We start from the raw sequence: 19,477 nt of genomic DNA on the forward strand, positions 1-19,477 counted from the left end.
CACAGACACACAGACACACACAGACACACAGACACACACAGACACACACAGACACACAGACACACACAGACACACACAGACACACACAGACACACACAGACACACACAGACACACAGACAGGGTGACAGCAGGCCCGCCAGCCCAGCAGTGTTTGTCTATGTAAGTGGTTCTCCCAGGCACGCAGAACCGAGACACTGGGAGGAGAGGAGGACGCTGTCCCTTTAATGATTCCTGTGAAGTCTGCAGGTCCCCCCCGGTGCTGCATCCCAAATGGCACCCTATTCCCTATATAGTGCACTACTTTAGACCAGAGCCCTATGCCACCCTATATAGTACACCACTTTAGACCAGAGCCCTATTCCCTATATAGTGCACTACTTTAGACCAGAACCCTATGCCACCCTATATAGTGCACTACTTTAGACCAGAGCCCTATTCCCTATATAGTGCACTACTTTAGACCAGAGCCCTATGCCACCCTATATAGTGCACTACTTTTGACCAGAGCCCTATTCCCTATATAGTGCACTACTTTAGACCAGAGGCCTATTCCCTATATAGTGCACTACTTTAGACCAGAGCCCTATTCCCTATATAGTGCACTACTTTAGACCAGAGCCCTATTCCCTATATAGTGCACTACTTTTGACTTGAGTGCAGGCCAATGGCACCTTATTCCCTATATAGTGTTATAGTACTTCTGTTCTAACCAGATTCTCATGGGCCCTAGTTGAAACTAGTTCACTATGTAGGGAATAAAGTGCCATTTGTGATTCTGCCCTGTGTTTGTTGTTGTTGGCAGCTGCAGTGTGTTGACATGCCAGCTCCTTACCACGTCCTACTGGCCATGTGGGGAACTACAGCTACAGGGCTGTCTCGTAGTACAATACTACAGCTACAGGGCTGCCTCGTAGTACAATACTACAGCTACAGGGCTGCTTTGTAGTATAATACTACAGCTACAGGGCTGCTTTGTAGTATAATACTACAGCTACAGGGCTGCTTTGTAGTATAATACTACAGCTACAGGGCTGCCTCGTAGTACAATACTACAGCTACAGGGCTGCTTTGTAGTATAATACTACAGCTACAGGGCTGCCTCGTAGTATAATACTACAGGGCTGCCTCGTAGTACAATACTACAGTGCTGCCTCGTAGTACAATACTACAGGGCTGCCTCGTAGTACAATACTACAGGGCTGCCTCGTAGTACAATACTACAGGGCTGCCTCGTAGTACAATACTACAGCTACAGGGCTGCCTCGTAGTACAATACTACAGCTACAGGGCTGCCTCGTAGTACAATACTGAGATGGATGGAGGAAGAGAGGTGAAGAGGTGGAGGAAGAGAGGTGGATGGAGGAAGAGAGGTGAAGAGATAGAGATGGATGGAGGGAGAGAGGTGAAGAGGTGGAGGAAGAGAGGTGGATGGAGGAAGAGAGGTGAAGAGGTGGAGGAAGAGAGGTGGATGGAGGAAGAGAGGTGAAGAGATAGAGATGGATGGAGGGAGAGAGGTGAAGAGGTGGAGGAAGAGAGGTGGATGGAGGAAGAGAGGTGAAGAGGTGGAGGAAGAGAGGTGGATGGAGGAAGAGAGGTGAAGAGATAGAGATGGATGGAGGGAGAGAGATGCAGATCAACAGAGATGGGCAGTGGAATGAACACATCTGAAACCCTACCTCTTCAAAGAGTATCTTTGACCACCTCCTCAAGTCTAGACTGTGTTGCCTGTTAGCTAGGACTCCCACTGTTACTGCTCTCTGTTCCTGTGTGTGTAGGAGGGTTGTCCGTGTTTGGAAGGCAGACCAGCGAGTCTCTTTACTCACGTATAAATGCTCATCTTTGCAAACTGTTAGCCTCTCATGTCTTCATTTTGAAACTACATATTGGAGAGTTCAGTCGACCATGTCCACTTTGCTCAGTGCTACAGTATTTCTGAAGAGCCATAGACTCACTCTCTCACCATCCATCCATCTCTCCCCTGTCCACTCTCTCACCATCCATCCATCTCTCCCCTGTCCACTCTCTCACCATCCATCCATCTCTCCCCTGTCCACTCTCACCATCCATCCATCTCTCCCCTGTCCACTCTCTCACCATCCATCCATCTCTCCCCTGTCCACTCTCTCACCATCCATCCATCTCTCCCCTGTCCACTCTCTCACCATCCATCTCGCCCCTGTCCACTCTCTCACCATCCATCCATCTCTACCCTGTCCACTCTCTCACCATCCATCCATCTCTCCCCTGTCCACTCTCTCACCATCCATCCATCTCTCCCCTGTCCACTCTCTCACCATCCATCCATCTCTCCCCTGTCCACTCTCTCACCATCCATCCATCTCTCCCCTGTCCACTCTCTCACCATCCATCCATCTCTCCCCTGTCCACTCTCTCACCATCCATCCATCTCTCCCCTGTCCACTCTCTCACCATCCATCCATCCATCTCTCCCCTGTCCACTCTCTCACCATCCATCCATCTCTCCCCTGTCCACTCTCTCACCATCCATCCATCTCTCCCCTGTCCACTCTCTCACCATCCATCCATCTCTCCCCTGTCCACTCTCTCACCATCCATCCATCTCTCCCCTGTCCACTCTCTCACCATCCATCCATCTCTCCACTGTCCACTCTCTCACCATCCATCCATCTCTCCCCTGTCCACTCTCTCACCATCCATCCATCTCTCCCCTGTCCACTCTCTCACCATCCATCCATCTCTCCCCTGTCCACTCTCTCACCATCCATCCATCTCTCCCCTGTCCACTCTCTCACCATCCATCCATCTCTCCCCTGTCCACTCTCTCACCATCCATCCATCTCTCCCCTGTCCACTCTCTCACCATCCATCCATCTCTCCCCTGTCCACTCTCTCACCATCCATTCATCTCTCCCCTGTCCACTCTCTCACCATCCTTTCATCTCTCCCCTGTCCACTCTCTCACCATCCATCCATCTCTCCCCTGTCCACTCTCTCACCATCCATCCATCTCTCCCCTGTCCACTCTCTCACCATCCATCCATCTCTCCCCTGTCCACTCTCTCACCATCCATCCATCTCTCCCCTGTCCACTCTCTCACCATCCATCCATCTCTCTATATCTCCCTCTCCAGGTCATCACCCCAGACTGCCATGAAGAGGCCACCATAAAGAAAGACACCGTCTTCGTTCGTTCCTTCAAGGATGGCAAATTGTGAGTAATCTAAAGTGCTGCATTATAAAACACTTATTTGCATTGTAATGATGTGTAACATGAACCTGTAGAGTTGTTGGAAGTACCCCAGTTAGCAGCCACGCAGGGAGAGGTCTCTGAACAGACCCCACATAGCAGCCACGCAGGGAGAGGTCTCTGAACAGACCCCACTTAGCAGGGAGAGGTCTCTGTACAGACCCCACTTAACAGGGAGAGGTCTCTGAACAGACCGCACTTAGCAGCCACGCAGGGAGAGAGAGGGGAGGTCTCTGAACAGACCCCACTTAGCAGCCACGCAGGGAGAGAGAGGGGAGGTCTCTGAACAGACCCCACTTAGCAGCCACGCAGGGAGAGGTCTCTGAACAGACCCCACTTAGCAGCCACGCAGGGAGAGAGAGGGGAGGTCTCTGAACAGACCCCACTTAGCAGCCACGCAGGGAGAGGTCTCTGAACAGACCCCGCTTAGCAGCCACGCAGGGAGAGAGAGGGGAGGTCTCTGAACAGACCGCACTTAGCAGCCACGCAGGGAGAGAGAGGAGAGGTCTCTGAACAGACCGCACTTAGCAGCCACGCAGGGAGAGAGAGGAGAGGTCTCTGAACAGACCCCACTTAGCAGCCACGCAGGCAGAGAGAGGGGAGGTCTCTGAACAGACCCCAGTTAGCAGCCACGCAGGGAGAGAGAGGAGAGGTCTCTGAACAGACCCCACTTAGCAGCCACGCAGGGAGAGAGAGGGGAGGTCTCTGAACAGACCCCACTTAGCAGCCACGCAGGGAGAGAGAGGAGAGGTCTCTGAACAGACCCCACTTAGCAGCCACGCAGGGAGAGAGAGGAGAGGTCTCTGAACAGACCCCACTTAGCAGCCACGCAGGGAGAGAGAGGGGAGGTCTCTGAACAGACCCCACTTAGCAGCCACGCAGGGAGAGAGAGGGGAGGTCTCTGAACAGACCCCACTTAGCAGGGAGAGGTCTCTGTACAGACCCCACTTAACAGGGAGAGGTCTCTGAACAGACCCCACTTAGCAGCCACGCAGGCAGAGAGAGGGGAGGTCTCTGAACAGACCCCAGTTAGCAGCCACGCAGGTAGAGAGATGGGAGGTCTCTGAACAGACCCCACTTAGCAGCCACGCAGGGAGAGAGAGGGGAGGTCTCTGAACAGACCCCACTTAGCAGCCACGCAGGGAGAGAGATGGGAGGTCTAGTTAAAGTGTCTGCATACATAGGTTTGGTTTGCTGCAGAACTCGGCCCGGTGAGGTAAAAATCTGTGTTCGCATACTTCCTATTGCCTGGCAACAGACTTCTTGCTGTGACCAAATGTTATGCCACGCCCACTTCTTCTTCCCAATGAGTCTGGATCAAATCAAATCTTATTTGTAGACCTTACAGTGAAATGCTGAATACAACAGGTGTAGTAGACCTTACAGTGAAATGCTGAATACAACAGGTGTAGTAGACCTTACAGTGAAATGCTGAATACAACAGGTGTAGTAGACCTTACAGTGAAATGCTGAATACAACAGGTGTAGTAGACCTCACAGTGAAATGCTGAATACAACAGGTATAGTAGACCTTACAGTGAAATGCTGAATACAACAGGTGTAGTAGACCTCACAGTGAAATGCTGAATACAACAGGTGTAGTAGACCTTACAGTGAAATGCTGAATACAACAGGTGTAGTAGACCTTACAGTGAAATGCTGAATACAACAGGTGTAGTAGACCTCACAGTGAAATGCTGAATACAACAGGTGTAGTAGACCTTACTGTGAAATGCTGAATACAACAGGTGTAGTAGACCTTACAGTGAAATGCTGAATACAACAGGTGTAGTAGACCTTACAGTGAAATGCTGAATACAACAGGTGTAGTAGACCTTACAGTGAAATGCTGAATACAACAGGTGTAGTAGACCTCACAGTGAAATGCTGAATACAACAGGTATAGTAGACCTTACAGTGAAATGCTGAATACAACAGGTGTAGTAGACCTTACAGTGAAATGCTGAATACAACAGGTGTAGTAGACCTCACAGTGAAATGCTGAATACAACAGGTATAGTAGACCTTACAGTGAAATGCTGAATACAACAGGTGTAGTAGACCTCACAGTGAAATGCTGAATACAACAGGTGTAGTAGACCTTACAGTGAAATGCTGAATACAACAGGTGTAGTAGACCTTACAGTGAAATGCTGAATACAACAGGTGTAGTAGACCTCACAGTGAAATGCTGAATACAACAGGTGTAGTAGACCTTACTGTGAAATGCTGAATACAACAGGTGTAGTAGACCTTACAGTGAAATGCTGAATACAACAGGTGTAGTAGACCTTACAGTGAAATGCTGAATACAACAGGTGTAGTAGACCTTACAGTGAAATGCTGAATACAACAGGTATAGTAGACCTCACAGTGAAATGCTGAATACAACAGGTGTAGTAGACCTTACAGTGAAATGCTGAATACAACAGGTGTAGTAGACCTTACAGTGAAATGCTGAATACAACAGGTATAGTAGACCTCACAGTGAAATGCTGAATACAACAGGTGTAGTAGACCTTACAGTGAAATGCTGAATACAACAGGTGTAGTAGACCTTACAGTGAAATGCTGAATACAACAGGTGTAGTAGACCTTACAGTGAAATGCTGAATACAACAGGTGTAGTAGACCTTACAGTGAAATGCTGAATACAACAGGTGTAGTAGACCTTACAGTGAAATGCTGAATACAACAGGTGTAGTAGACCTCACAGTGAAATGCTGAATACAACAGGTGTAGTAGACCTCACAGTGAAATGCTGAATACAACAGGTATAGTAGACCTCACAGTGAAATGCTGAATACAACAGGTGTAGTAGACCTTACAGTGAAATGCTGAATACAACAGGTGTAGTAGACCTTACAGTGAAATGCTGAATACAACAGGTGTAGTAGACCTCACAGTGAAATGCTGAATACAACAGGTGTAGTAGACCTTACAGTGAAATGCTGAATACAACAGGTGTAGTAGACCTTACAGTAAAATGCTGAATACAACAGGTGTAGTAGACCTTACAGTGAAATGCTGAATACAACAGGTGTAGTAGACCTTACAGTGAAATGCTGAATACAACAGGTGTAGTAGACCTTACAGTGAAATGCTGAATACAACAGGTGTAGTAGACCTTACAGTAAAATGCTGAATACAACAGGTGTAGTAGACCTTACAGTGAAATGCTGACTACAACAGGTGTAGTAGACCTTACAGTAAAATGCTTACTTACAAGCCCTTAACCAACAATGCAGTTTTAAGATAATACCTAAAAAAAGGTAAGAGATAAGAAAAACAAATAATTAAAGAGCAAATAACAAGTAAATAACAACAGCAGGGCTATATACAGGGGGTACTGGTACAGAGTCAATGTGGAGGCTATATACAGGGGGTACTGGTACAGAGTCAATGTGGAGGCTATATACAGGGGGTACTGGTACAGAGTCAATGTGGAGGCTATATACAGGGGGGTACCAGTACAGAGTCAATGTGGAGGCTATATACAGGGGGTACTGGTACAGAGTCAATGTGGAGGTTATATACAGGGGGTACTGGTACAGAGTCAATGTGGAGGCTATATACAGGGGGTACCAGTACAGAGTCAATGTGGAGGCTATATACAGGGTGTTACGGTACAGAGTCAATGTGGAGGCTATATACAGGGTGTACTGGTACAGAGTCAATGTGGAGGTTATATACAGGGGGTACTGGTACAGAGTCAATGTGGAGGCTATATACAGGGGGTACTGGTACAGAGTCAATGTGGAGGTTATATACAGGGGGTACTGGTACAGAGTCAATATGGAGGCTATATACAGGGGGTACTGGTACAGAGTCAATGTGGAGGCTATATACAGGGGGTACTGGTACAGAGTCAATGTGGAGGCTATATACAGGGGGTACTGGTACAGAGTCAATGTGGAGGCTATATACAGGGGGTACTGGTACAGAGTCAATGTGGAGGCTATATACAGGGGGTACTGGTACAGAGTCAATGTGGAGGCTATATACAGGAGGTACTGGTACAGAGTCAATGTGGAGGCTATATACAGGGTGTACTGGTACAGAGTCAATGTGGAGGCTATATACAGGGTGTACTGGTACAGAGTCAATGTGGAGGCTATATACAGGAGGTACTGGTACAGAGTCAATGTGGAGGCTATATACAGGGTGTACTGGTACAGAGTCAATGTGGAGGCTATATACAGGAGGTACTGGTACAGAGTCAATGTGGAGGCTATATACAGGGTGTACTGGTACAGAGTCAATGTGAAGGCTATATACAGGAGGTACTGGTACAGAGTCAATGTGGAGGCTATATACAGGGTGTTACGGTACAGAGTCAATGTGGAGGCTATATACAGGGGGTACTGGTACAGAGTCAATGTGGAGGCTATATACAGGGGGTACTGGTACAGAGTCAATGTGGAGGCTATATACAGGGGGTACCAGTACAGAGTCCATGTGGAGGCTATATACAGGGGGTACTAGTACATAGTCAATGTGGAGGCTATATACAGGGGGTACCAGTACAGAGTCAATGTGGAGGCTATATACAGGGTATTACGGTACAGAGTCAATGTGGAGGCTATATACAGGGTATTACGGTACAGAGTCAATGTGGAGGCTATATACAGGGTATTACGGTACAGAGTCAATGTGGAGGCTATATACAGGGTATTACGGTACAGAGTCAATGTGGAGGCTATATACAGGGTATTACGGTACAGAGTCAATGTGGAGGCTATATACAGGGGGTACTGGTACAGAGTCAATGTGGAGGCTATATACAGGGGATACTGGTACAGAGTCAATGTGGAGGCTATATACAGGGGGTACTGGTACAGAGTCAATGTGGAGGCTATATACAGGGGGTACTGGTACAGAGTCAATGTGGAGGCTATATACAGGGGGTACTGGTACAGAGTCAATGTGGAGGCTATATACAGGGGGTACTGGTACAGAGTCAATGTGCCGGTGTCGAGGTAATTGAGATAATTATGTACATGCAGGTAGGGTTGTCAAAGTGGCTATGCATAGATAATAACAGAGAGTAGCAGCAGCGTAGTGGGTGGGGGGGGTGGGGTGCAAATCGTCTGGGTAGTCATTTGATTAGCTGTTCAGGAGTCCTATGGCTTGGGGGTAGAAGCTGTTTAGCCTCTTTGGGCTGGATGACAAGCGTGCCCGAAGTAAACTGCCTGTTACTCAGGCCCAGAAGCTAGGATATGCATATAATGGTAGATTTGGATAGAAAACACTCTAAAGTTTCTAAAACTGTTAAAATATTGTCTGTGAGTATAACAGAACTGATATGGCAGGCGGAAACTCGAGGACAAACCATCTTGATTTTTTTTTTTTGCCCACCATTGATTCCTACGGCTGTCATTTTTAATATGAAGGGAAAACCTCCCAGATTGTAGTTCCTAGGACTTCCACTAGATGTCAACAGGCTGTAGTGTTTGTTACGCGTTCTGGTGAATGCGAGTACTTTGTCGTTTATCTCCGGTAATGACAATAACGTCGTAAATGTTATTGTTTATTTACGTATTAGGGTACCTGAGGTTTGATTATAAACGTTGTTTGACTTGTTTGGAGAAGTTTTTTGGTAACGTTTGGGATTAATTTTGTATGCGTTTTGAAGGAGGGCAACCGGTGGATTATTGACTGAAGCGCTCTAGCTAAATTGAGATTTTGGGGATATAAAGAAGGACTTTATCGAACAAAACCACCATTTGTGATGTAGCTGGGACCTTTTGGAGTGCCAACAGAAGAAGATCTTCAAAGGTAAGTGTTTTATTTTATCGCTATTTCTGACTTTTGTGGCGCATCTGCCTGGGTGGAAAATGTTTTTAATGCTTTTGTGTGCTGGGCGTTGTCCTCAGATAATCGCATGGTGTACTTTCGCCGTAAAGCCTTTTTGAAATCTAACAACGCGTCTGGATTAACAAGAAGTTAAGCTTTTAACTGATGTATGGCACTTGTATTTTCATGTATGTTAAATATGACTATTTCTGTCATTTCAATTTCACGTTCTGCAATTTCAACGGAAGTTGTCGAGATGGGACGGTAGCGTCCCACTGATCGAGAGAACAGTCTATGACTTGGCTAGTCTGAGCACCTCCTCAGCACTTCACCGAATGAGAACACATTCAGGGCCCTCTGAATGAAGGCTATTCTCGCATGGAATAGCCTTCATTTCTCAGAACAAGAATAGACGGATGAGTTTCAGAAGAAAGGTCTTTGTTTCTGGTCATTTTGAGCCTTTAATCGAATCCACAAATGCTGATGCTCCAGATACTCAACTAGTCTAAAGGCCAGTTGTATTGCTTCTTTAATCAGGACAACAGTTTCAGCTGTGCTAACATAAATGCAAAAGGGTTTTCTAATGATCAATTAGCCTTTTAAAATGATAAACCTGGATTAGCTAACACAACGTGCCATTGGAACACAGGAGTGATGGTTGCTGATAATGGGCCTCTGTACGCCTATGTAGATATTCCATAAAGAATCAGCCGTTTCCAGCTACAGTAGTCATTTACAGCATTAACAATGTCTACACTATTTCTGATCAATTTGATGTTATTTTAATGGACCATTTTTTAAATTTTTCTTTCAAAAACAAGGAGATTTCTAAGTGACCCCAAACTACTGAACGGTAGTGTATGCACACACTGTTTTCAGCTGGGAAGCATACGGTAAGGACAGCCTCCTCTGGGGGAGGGATTCAACTGCAGGATAATGTTTAAGTTGACCCTGTGTGGGAAGGAAAAACACTCAATGTGTCTAACAACCACAACACAGGTCAACCTCATTCCTGCCCACTGTGGATTAGACTATATCTGGTCATAGGTTGACTTTGATGTATTTTTTATTATTATTTTTTTTTCAATTTTACCCCTTTTTCTCCCCAATTTCATGGTATCCCATTGTTAGTAGCTACTATCTTGTCTCATCGATTTGGGTTGCCAGGTTACTCTGTGTAAAAGAAACTGGGACATATTTGGGTTGCCAGGTTCCTCAGTGTAAAAGAAACTGGGACATATTTGGGTTGCCAGGTTCCTCAGTGTAAAAGAAACTGGGACATATTTGGGTTGCCAGGTTCCTCAGTGTAAAAGTAACTGGGACAGATTTGGGTTGCTAGGTTCCTCTGTGTAAAAGTAACTGGGACAGATTTGGGTTGCCAGGTTCCTCTGTGTAAAAGTAACTGGGACAGATTTGGGTTGCTTGGTTTCTCTGTGTAATAGAAACTGGGATATTTGAGTTTCCAGAATCCTCTGTGCAATAGAAACTGGGACAGATTTGGGTTGCTAGGTTACTCTGTGTAATAGAAACTGGGACAGATTCGGGTTGCTAGGTTACTCTGTGTAATATAAACTGGGACAGATTTGGGTTGCTAGGTTACTCTGTGTTATATAAACTGGGACAGATTTGGGTTGCCAGGTTCCTCTGTGTGAAAGTAACTGGTACAGATTTGGGTTGCCAGGTTCCTCTGTGTAAAAGTAACTGGGACAGATTTGGGTTGCCAGGTTCCTCTGTGTAAAAGTAACTGGGACAGATTTGGGTTGCTAGGTTCCTCTGTGTAAAAGTAACTGGGACAAATTTGGGTTGCCAAGTTCCTCTGTGTAAAAATAACTGGGACAGATTTGGGTTGCCAGGTTCCTCTGTGTAAAAATAACTGGGACAGATTTGGGTTGCCAGGTTCCTCTGTGTAAAAGTAACTGTGACAGATTTGGGGTTGCTAGGTTCCTCTGTGTAAAAGTAACTGTGACAGATTTGGGGTTGCTAGGTTACTCTGTGTAAAAGTAACTGGGACAGATTTGGGGTTGCTAGGTTACTCTGTGTAAAAGTAACTGGGACAGATTTGGGGTTGCTAGGTTACTCTGTGTAAAAGTAACTGGGACAGATTTGGGGTTGCTAGGTTACTCTGTATAAAAGTAACTGGGACAGATTTGGGGTTGCCAGGTTCCTCTGTGTAAAAGATACTGACTCAATCCACAAACTTGACCTTATTTGCTGAGCACCTATATTACACCCACATGACTGCCTGTGGATGACTGCTTGTGGATGACTGTCTATTGATGACTGTCTGTGGATGACTGTCTATTGATGACTGCCTGTGGATGACTGCTTGTGGATGACTGTCTTTTGATGACTGCCTGTGGATGACTGCCTGTGGATGACTGCTTGTGGATGACTGCCTGTGGATGACTGCTTGTGGATGACTGTCTATTGATGACTGTCTATTGATGACTGTCTATTGATGACTGTCTGTGGATGACTGTTTTCAGACAAGATAATATATTTTCGTATGAATATCTACAATCGGCTGCACAGCCCTGTTTAGAGTTGTATTGGTTGTGTTTGAGAAGTTTTAGGGTTAGTAGTTCAGGGACTAGTTCCCTTGAGTTGACCATCAATATTGTTTGTGCTATTATAATACATTACAGATGCGCAGAAAATGAAAAAGTTATCAATTAGCTACGTCATCTGTATCAGTGGAGTTAACAGAACAATCTGTTTCAGCTAATATCCTTTTTGCGCAAGATGGCGTCGACAAAGAGAGGGTCGCCTCGCTTCTAGTCCTTAGGAAACTGTGCAGTATTTTGTTTTGTATGTATTATTTCTTACCCTGTTAGCCCAGAAAATCTTAAGTGTTATTACATACAGCAGGGAAGGACTATTGGATGTAAGAGCAACGTCAACCTACCAACATTACGAGCAGGAATATGACCAGGATCCTCTGTTTGGACCACCACCCAAGGACAATGGGTCTAATTCCAGTAGTCAACCCAAAACAATGGCACCGCAGAAGGGGCAGACGAAGCGGCCACCTGGTCAGGCTCTGTAGACGTGCACATTGCCCAACGCTCCCGAGTATACTAACAATCTTCACAGGAACATGGCTCTCTCGGGATATGTTGTTGAAATCGGTTCAGCCACCGGGCTTCTCCGTGCATTGCGCCGACAGAGATAAACACCTCTCTGGGAAGAGGAAGGGCAAGGGTGTATTCTTCATGATTAACGACTCATGGTGTAATCATAACAACATACAGGAACTCAAGTCCTTCTGCTCACCTGACCTAGAATTCCTTACAATCAAATGCCAGTTAATTTACCTACCAAGGGAATTCTTATCTGTTATAGTCACAGCTGTGTACATACCCCCTCAAGCAAACACCAAGACGGCCATCAAGGAACTTCACTGGACTGTATGCAAACTGGAAACCATACATCCTGAGGCTGTATTTATTGTAGCTGGAGATTTCAACAAAGCAAATTTGAGAACAAGGCAACCTAAATTCTATCAGCTTATTGATTGCACTACGCGCAGGGTTAATACACTCGACCACTGCTACTCTAACTACTGCGATGCATACAAAGCCCTCCCCCGCCCTCCCTTCGGCAAATCCGACCACGACGCCATCTTGCTCAGACCGTCTTATAGGCAGAAACTCAAACAGGATGTACCAGTGACGAGAACGAGTCAACGCTGGTCTGACCAATCGGAAGCCAAGTTTCAAGATAGTTTTGATCACGCGGACTGGAATATGTTCCGGTCAGCCTCAGAGAACAACATCGACCTATACGCTGACTTGGTGACACATCACTGGACACTTTTATAAAGAAGTGTATTAGAGATGTTGTACTCACTGTAACTATTAAAACCTACCCTAACCAGGAACCATTGTTGGATGGCGGCATTCGCGCAAAATTGAAAGCATGAACCATGGAAAGATGTCTGGGAATATGGCTGAATACACACAGTGTAGTCATTCTCTTCAGTCTGCTGTCCCCAAATGCTTGAAGATGTCCACCATTGTTCCTGTACCCAAGAAGGCAAAGGTAACTGAACTAAATGACTAGCACTTACTTTGTGATCATGAAGTGCTTTGAGAGACTAGACAAGGATCATATCACCTCTACCTTACCTGCCACCCTAGACCAACTACAGTTTGCATTCCGCCCCAACAGGTCCACAGACGATGCCATCGGCATCACACTACACACTGCCCTATCCCATCTGGACAAGAGGTCTACCTATGTAAGAATGCTGCTCATTGACTACAGCATCCAACACCCTCCAAGCTCATCATCAAGCCGGAGGCCCTGGCTCTCAACCCCGCCCTGTGCAAGTGGGTCCTGGACTTTCTGAGGTGAAGGTAGGACACAACATCTCCACTTCGCTGATCCTCAACACTGGGGCCCCACAAGAGTGTGTGCTCAGCCCCCTCCTGTACAGCCTACAGGGAGAAGGTGAGGGCACTGGTGTCAGGAAAACAACCTCTCACTCACCGTCAACAAAACAAAGGAGATGATCGTGGACTTCAGTAAACAGCAGAGGGAGCAGCCCCCATCCACATCGACGGGACAGTAGGTGGAAAGACAAACTGAATTGGTCCACCCACACAGACAGCGTGGTGAAGAAGGCACAGCAGAGCCTCTTCAACCACAAGGTTGCCACAAGAAAAGGGCAACCTTGTGTACTTTAACCATTTGTACATTGTTACAACACTGTATATATATATATATATATAATATGACATTTGTAATGCCTTTGTTTTGAAACTTCTGTATGTGTATTGTTTACTGTTAATTTTTATTGTTTATTTCACCTTTGTATATTATCTACCTCACTTGGGGGTTTGTGTGGATACTGAGGGGGGGTTTGTGTGGATACTGATGGGGGTTTGTGTGGATACTGATGGGGGTTTGTGTGGATACTGAGGGGGGTTTGTGTGGATACTGATGGGGGTTTGTGTGGATACTGATGGGGGTTTGTGTGGATACTGATTGGGGTTTGTGTGGATACTGATGGCGTTTGTGTGGATACTGAGGGGGGTTTGTGTGGATACTGAGGGGGTTTGTGTGGATACTGAGGGGGTTTGTGTGGATACTGATGGGGTTTGTGTGGATACTGATGGGGGTTTGTGTGGATACTGATGGGGGTTTGTGTGTCTGTTTGTTTCAGCAACACAGTGCTGAGGAAGGACGTAACGGTGATGGACACAGACTCTCCTCCTAAAGCTGACGCAGGGCTCAAGCCAGGTGAGTTAACACTTTGCACAGAGGAGGGAGGAGGAGGGAGGGAGGAGAAGGAGAGGGAGGGGAGGGAAGACGGAGGAGAAGGAGAGGGGGGAGGAGGGAGGGAGAAGGAGGAGGAGGGAGGAGGATGGAAGAGGAGGAAGGAGGAGGAGGAGGGAAGAGGAGGGAAGAGGAGGGAGGAGAAGGAAGGAGGTCCTCTAGCATAGAGAAACCGCCTGGGACCACCTGAGGCTCAGTCGGTAGAGCATGACGCATGCAATGCCAAGGGTTGTTGGTTTGATTTCCGCTGGGGCCACATACAGTGGGGCAAAAAAGTATTTAGTCAGCCACCAATTGTGCAAGTTCTCCCACTTAAAAATATGAGAGAGGCCTGTAATTTTCATCATAGGTACACTTCAACTATGACAGACAAAATGAGGGAAAAAAATCCAGAAAATCACATTGTAGGATCTTTAATGAATTTATTTGCAAATTATGGTGGAAAATAAATATTTGGTCAATAACAAAAGTTTATCTCAATACTTTGTTACATACCCTTTGTTGGCAATGACAGAGGTCAAACGTTTTCTGTAAGTCTTCACAAGGTTTTCACACACTGTTGCTGGTATTTTGGCCCATTCCTCCATGCAGATCTCCTCTAGAGCAGTGATGTTTTGGGGCTGTTGCTGGTTGACACGGACTTTCACTGCTCTAGAGGAGATCTTGGTTCCTTCCCTATATATGTCACTCCCTTTGGTTCCTTCCCTATATATGTCACTCTCTTTGTCTCCTTCCCTATATATGTCACTCCCTTTGGTTCCTTCCCTATATATGTCACTCCCTTTGGTTCCTTCCCTATATATGTCACTCCCTTTGGTTCCTTCCCTATATATGTCACTCTCTTTGGTTCCTTCCCTATATATGTCACTCCCTTTGGTTCCTTGCCTATATATGTCACTCCCTTTGGTTCCTTCCCTATATATGTCACTCCCTTTGTCTCCTTCCCTATATATGTCACTCCCTTTGGTTCCTTCCCTATATATGTCCCTCCCTTTGGTTCCTCCCCTATATATGTCACTCCCTTTGGTTCCTTCCCTATATATGTCACTCCCTTTGGTTCCTTCCCTATATATGTCACTCCCTTTGGTTCCTTCCCTATATATGTCACTCCCTTTGGTTCCTTCCCTATATATGTCACTCCATTTGTCTCCTTCCCTATATATGTCACTCCCTTTGGTTCCTCCCCTATATATGTCACTCCCTTTGGTTCCTTCCCTATATATGTCACTCCATTTGTCTCCTTCCCTATATATGTCACTCCCTTTGTCTCCTTCCCTATATATGTCACTCCCTTTGGTTCCTCCCCTATATATGTCACTCCATTTGTCTCCTTCCCTATATATGTCACTCCCTTTGGTTCCTCCCCTATATATGTCACTCCCTTTGGTTCCTTCCCTATATATGTCACTCCATTTGTCTCCTTCCCTATATATGTCACTCCCTTTGGTTCCTTCCCTATATATGTCACTCCCTTTGGTTCCTTCCCTATATATGTCACTCCATTTGTCTCCTTCCCTATATATGTCACTCCCTTTGGTTCCTTCCCTATATATGTCACTCCCTTTGTCTCCTTCCCTATATATGTCACTCCCTTTGTCTCCTTCCCTATATATGTCACTCCCTTTGGTTCTGTATTTGTAAAATGTATGCATGCATGACTATAACTGGCTTTGGAAAGAAGCATCAGTTAAATGGCTTTTATCATGATATGTTGTATTATTATAAGGTTTTGGTGTTCACAGGGTCAGAGTAGGACTGATAATCCACATTCATTGTTCAAATCTCCCACTTCCTGTCCATGTCATCTAGTTCATTATCTAAAAGACCAAACTGATTGGAGATCAGCACTGAGATGCTTTGGCTACATTTACACAGGCAATCCAATTGTGATCTTTTGCCACTAATTTGCCTTTTGGTCAATGAGATCAGATATTTTGCTAATAATTGGGCTGCCTGAATAAATTCAGCCTTTGTGAATATAGGGCATGATCTTATGTCACTTCTCTCAGACCTGGCAGAGAGAGCCGGGAGGAAGAAATATAAAATCCATTTTTCTGTGCTCCGCTGGGGGCAAGGTGTCTGCTGCCACCTCAGAATCCAGTTCTGTTTGAAAAGGTTCCTGCTGCCAGGAACTCTCTCTCTCTCTCTCTCTCTCTCTCTATCTCTCTCTCTCTCTCTCTCTCTCTCTCTCTCTCTCTCTCTCTCTCTCTCTCTCTCTCTCTACTCTCCTCTCCTCTCTCTCTCTCTCTCTCTCTCTCTCTCTCTATCTCTTCTCTCTACGTCTCTCTCTCTTTCTCTCTCTCTCTTTTCTCTCTCTCTACTCTCTCTCCCTCTCTCTCTCCCTCTTCTCTCTCTCTACTCTGTCTCTCTCTCTCTCTACTCTGTCTGTCTGTCTGTCTGTCTGTCTGTCTGTCTGTCTGTCTGTCTGTCTGTCTGTCTGTCTGTCCCATTTCTGGGATCTTTTATTTCAGCTCGTGAAACATGCGACCAACATGTTCCGTTTATATTTTTGTTCAGTGTGTGTATTTATATATATATATATATATATTTATGTTTTTGATTTTTCAAAGTAGACACACTTTGCCCTGACAGCTTTGCACACTCTTGGCATCCTCTCAACCAGCTTCATGAGGTCGTCACCTGGAATGCATTTCAATTATTGTGTGTGTCTATGTGTGTGTGTGTGTGTCAGTGCTGGATGCGGCTGTGGAGTTTGTGCATCAGGCGGTGGTGCCCGGCTCCTGGAGGACTGAGGTGAAAGACGAGAGTTCCACAAGTGAGGAAGATGAGGAGGAGGAAGAACAGGAGGAAGAGGCCAGCGAAGAGGAGGATGAGGTAATCATGTCACATCAACCTGCTGGCTGCTGAGTAAAGCGAGAAACTCACCGGGGGGAGGGGGAGCGGAGCAAGCAGAGCGAGGAGGGTGGAAAGGACAGGCAGAGCAGTGACTGTATGCTAGAAGGATAGTCCATGTTTCCAGTCATCTTTGCTGATAGCGAGGTTGTTTCCTTAAGTGGATGAGTCTGTCTGATTTAGCATGTACGGTAAATCCTCAACCGTTAGCTACCTCTTTTTCAATTCAAGTGAGCAAGAAAAGAGTTAATAATGACATGTATGTTGTTTTGTGTGACTACAGCACCAGCGACAATACGCTAAAATAGAGACCTTCAAATTGAGCGAGGCGTTAAAGTGGACGACCCGCCCACCCGCCCGGCTTGGGTTGGGTCATTATAATTCAAAACAATGCATTCTAAAATAATCAAATAACGCCTCGCACGCTCACCCTTAGTGAGTTTAAGCCATTAGAGAGATGTGTCCTTTAGTGAGTTTAAGCCATTAGAGAGATGTGTCCCTTAGTGAGTTTAAGCCATTAGAGAGATGTGTCCCTTAGTGAGTTTAAGCCATTAGAGAGATGTGTCCCTTAGTGAGTTTAAGCCATTAGAGAGATGTGTCCCTTAGTGAGTTTAAGCCATTAGAGAGATGTGTCCTTTAGTGAGTTTAAGCCATTAGAGAGATGTGTCCTTTAGTGAGTTTAAGCCATTAGAGAGATGTGTCCTTTAGTGAGTTTAAGCCATTAGAGAGATGTGTCCTTTAGTGAGTTTAAGCCATTAGAGAGATGTGTCCTTTAGTGAGTTTAAGCCATTAGAGAGATGTGTCCTTTAGTGAGTTTAAGCCATTAGAGAGATGTGTCCTTTAGTGAGTTTAAGCCATTAGAGAGATGTGTCCCTTAGTGAGTTTAAGCCATTAGAGAGATGTGTCCCTTAGTGAGTTTAAGCCATTAGAGAGATGTGTACTTTAGTGAGTTTAAGCCATTAGAGAGATGTGTCCTTTAGTGAGTTTAAGCCATTAGAGAGATGTGTCCTTTAGTGAGTTTAAGCCATTAGAGAGATGTGTCCCTTAGTGAGTTTAAGCCATTAGAGAGATGTGTCCTTTAGTGAGTTTAAGCCATTAGAGAGATGTGTCCCTTAGTGAGTTTAAGCCATTAGAGAGATGTGTCCTTTAGTGAGTTTAAGCCATTAGAGAGATGTGTCCCTTAGTGAGTTTAAGCCATTAGAGAGATGTGTCCTTTAGTGAGTTTAAGCCATTAGAGAGATGTGTCCTTTAGTGAGTTTAAGCCATTAGAGAGATGTGTCCCTTAGTGAGTTTAAGCCATTAGAGAGATGTGTCCCTTAGTGAGTTTAAGCCATTAGAGAGATGTGTCCTTTAGTGAGTTTAAGCCATTAGAGAGATGTGTCCCTTAGTGAGTTTAAGCCATTAGAGAGATGTGTCCTTTAGTGAGTTTAAGCCATTAGAGAGATGTGTCCTTTAGTGAGTTTAAGCCATTAGAGAGATGTGTCCTTTAGTGAGTTTAAGCCATTAGAGAGATGTGTCCTTTAGTGAGTTTAAGCCATTAGAGAGATGTGTCCTTTAGTGAGTTTAAGCCATTAGAGAGATGTGTCCTTTAGTGAGTTTAAGCCATTAGAGAGATGTGTCCTTTGAGTTTAGGCGATAAGTTGGCACAGAAGGGCATAAAATCAGTTTGGACAGTTTACGAGAAAAGGGCTCCCCCAAGGTTAAATTCTAGGACCCATTCGTTCTGCGCTGTAGATAAATGATATAGAAAGAACTATAAATCGGTCAAATAGTATAAACATTGTCCAGGATAATGACGCATCTTTCTCAGTGGGAGGAGCAAAGCTGAGCTCTTTATTGGTATTTCGTGTTCCTGTGTGCAGGAGGAAGTGGAGCCGTTCCCCGAGGAGAGAGACAACTTCCTGCAGCAGCTGTACAAGTTCATGGAGGACAGAGGTCTGCGGTTTATAGAATGAAACATTTCAACCCATTAACTTAATGTACCCACCCTGCACCTGACAGCAGAGCAGGCTGGTTTGAGGAGTGATAGGAAGATGGGCTGGAATGGAATAAATGGAACTGAAGACATAGCAAACAAATGATAACCGTTCCATCCCAGCCATTACAATGAGCTTGTCCTCCTATAGCTCCCCCCACCAGTCTCCTCTGCCCGACAGTTACTGGATGATTTGATGGATTCTGTACTCTATCAGGAAGACATTGAGGCCATGGTCTCTTTTCCAAATGTGCCCTGTACAATGCGATATAAATAATACCATTTTACACCTAAAATTATATACAGTACCAGTCAAAAGTTCGGACACATCTACTCATTCCAG

General features: G+C 45.5%; 1 protein-coding gene across 4 annotated transcripts in view; it reads left to right on the top strand.

Annotated features, from left to right (window-relative positions):
- The window catches only part of arid4b (AT-rich interaction domain 4B), a 187,036-nt gene that overhangs the window by 105,505 nt on the left and 62,054 nt on the right, over positions 1 to 19,477 (top strand). For all 4 annotated transcript variants that reach the window (XM_031799895.1, XM_031799894.1, XM_031799896.1 and 1 more), the window contains exons 9-12: positions 3,115 to 3,194; positions 14,194 to 14,270; positions 16,999 to 17,141; positions 19,022 to 19,094. In XM_031799895.1, coding sequence (XP_031655755.1) covers positions 3,115 to 3,194; positions 14,194 to 14,270; positions 16,999 to 17,141; positions 19,022 to 19,094 — 373 coding nt within the window. The remainder of the gene's footprint in view (positions 1 to 3,114; positions 3,195 to 14,193; positions 14,271 to 16,998; positions 17,142 to 19,021; positions 19,095 to 19,477) is intronic.

The sequence above is a fragment of the Oncorhynchus kisutch genome, linkage group LG20, assembly GCF_002021735.2.
Source record: "Oncorhynchus kisutch isolate 150728-3 linkage group LG20, Okis_V2, whole genome shotgun sequence".
In the NCBI taxonomy this organism is placed as follows: domain Eukaryota; kingdom Metazoa; phylum Chordata; class Actinopteri; order Salmoniformes; family Salmonidae; genus Oncorhynchus; species Oncorhynchus kisutch.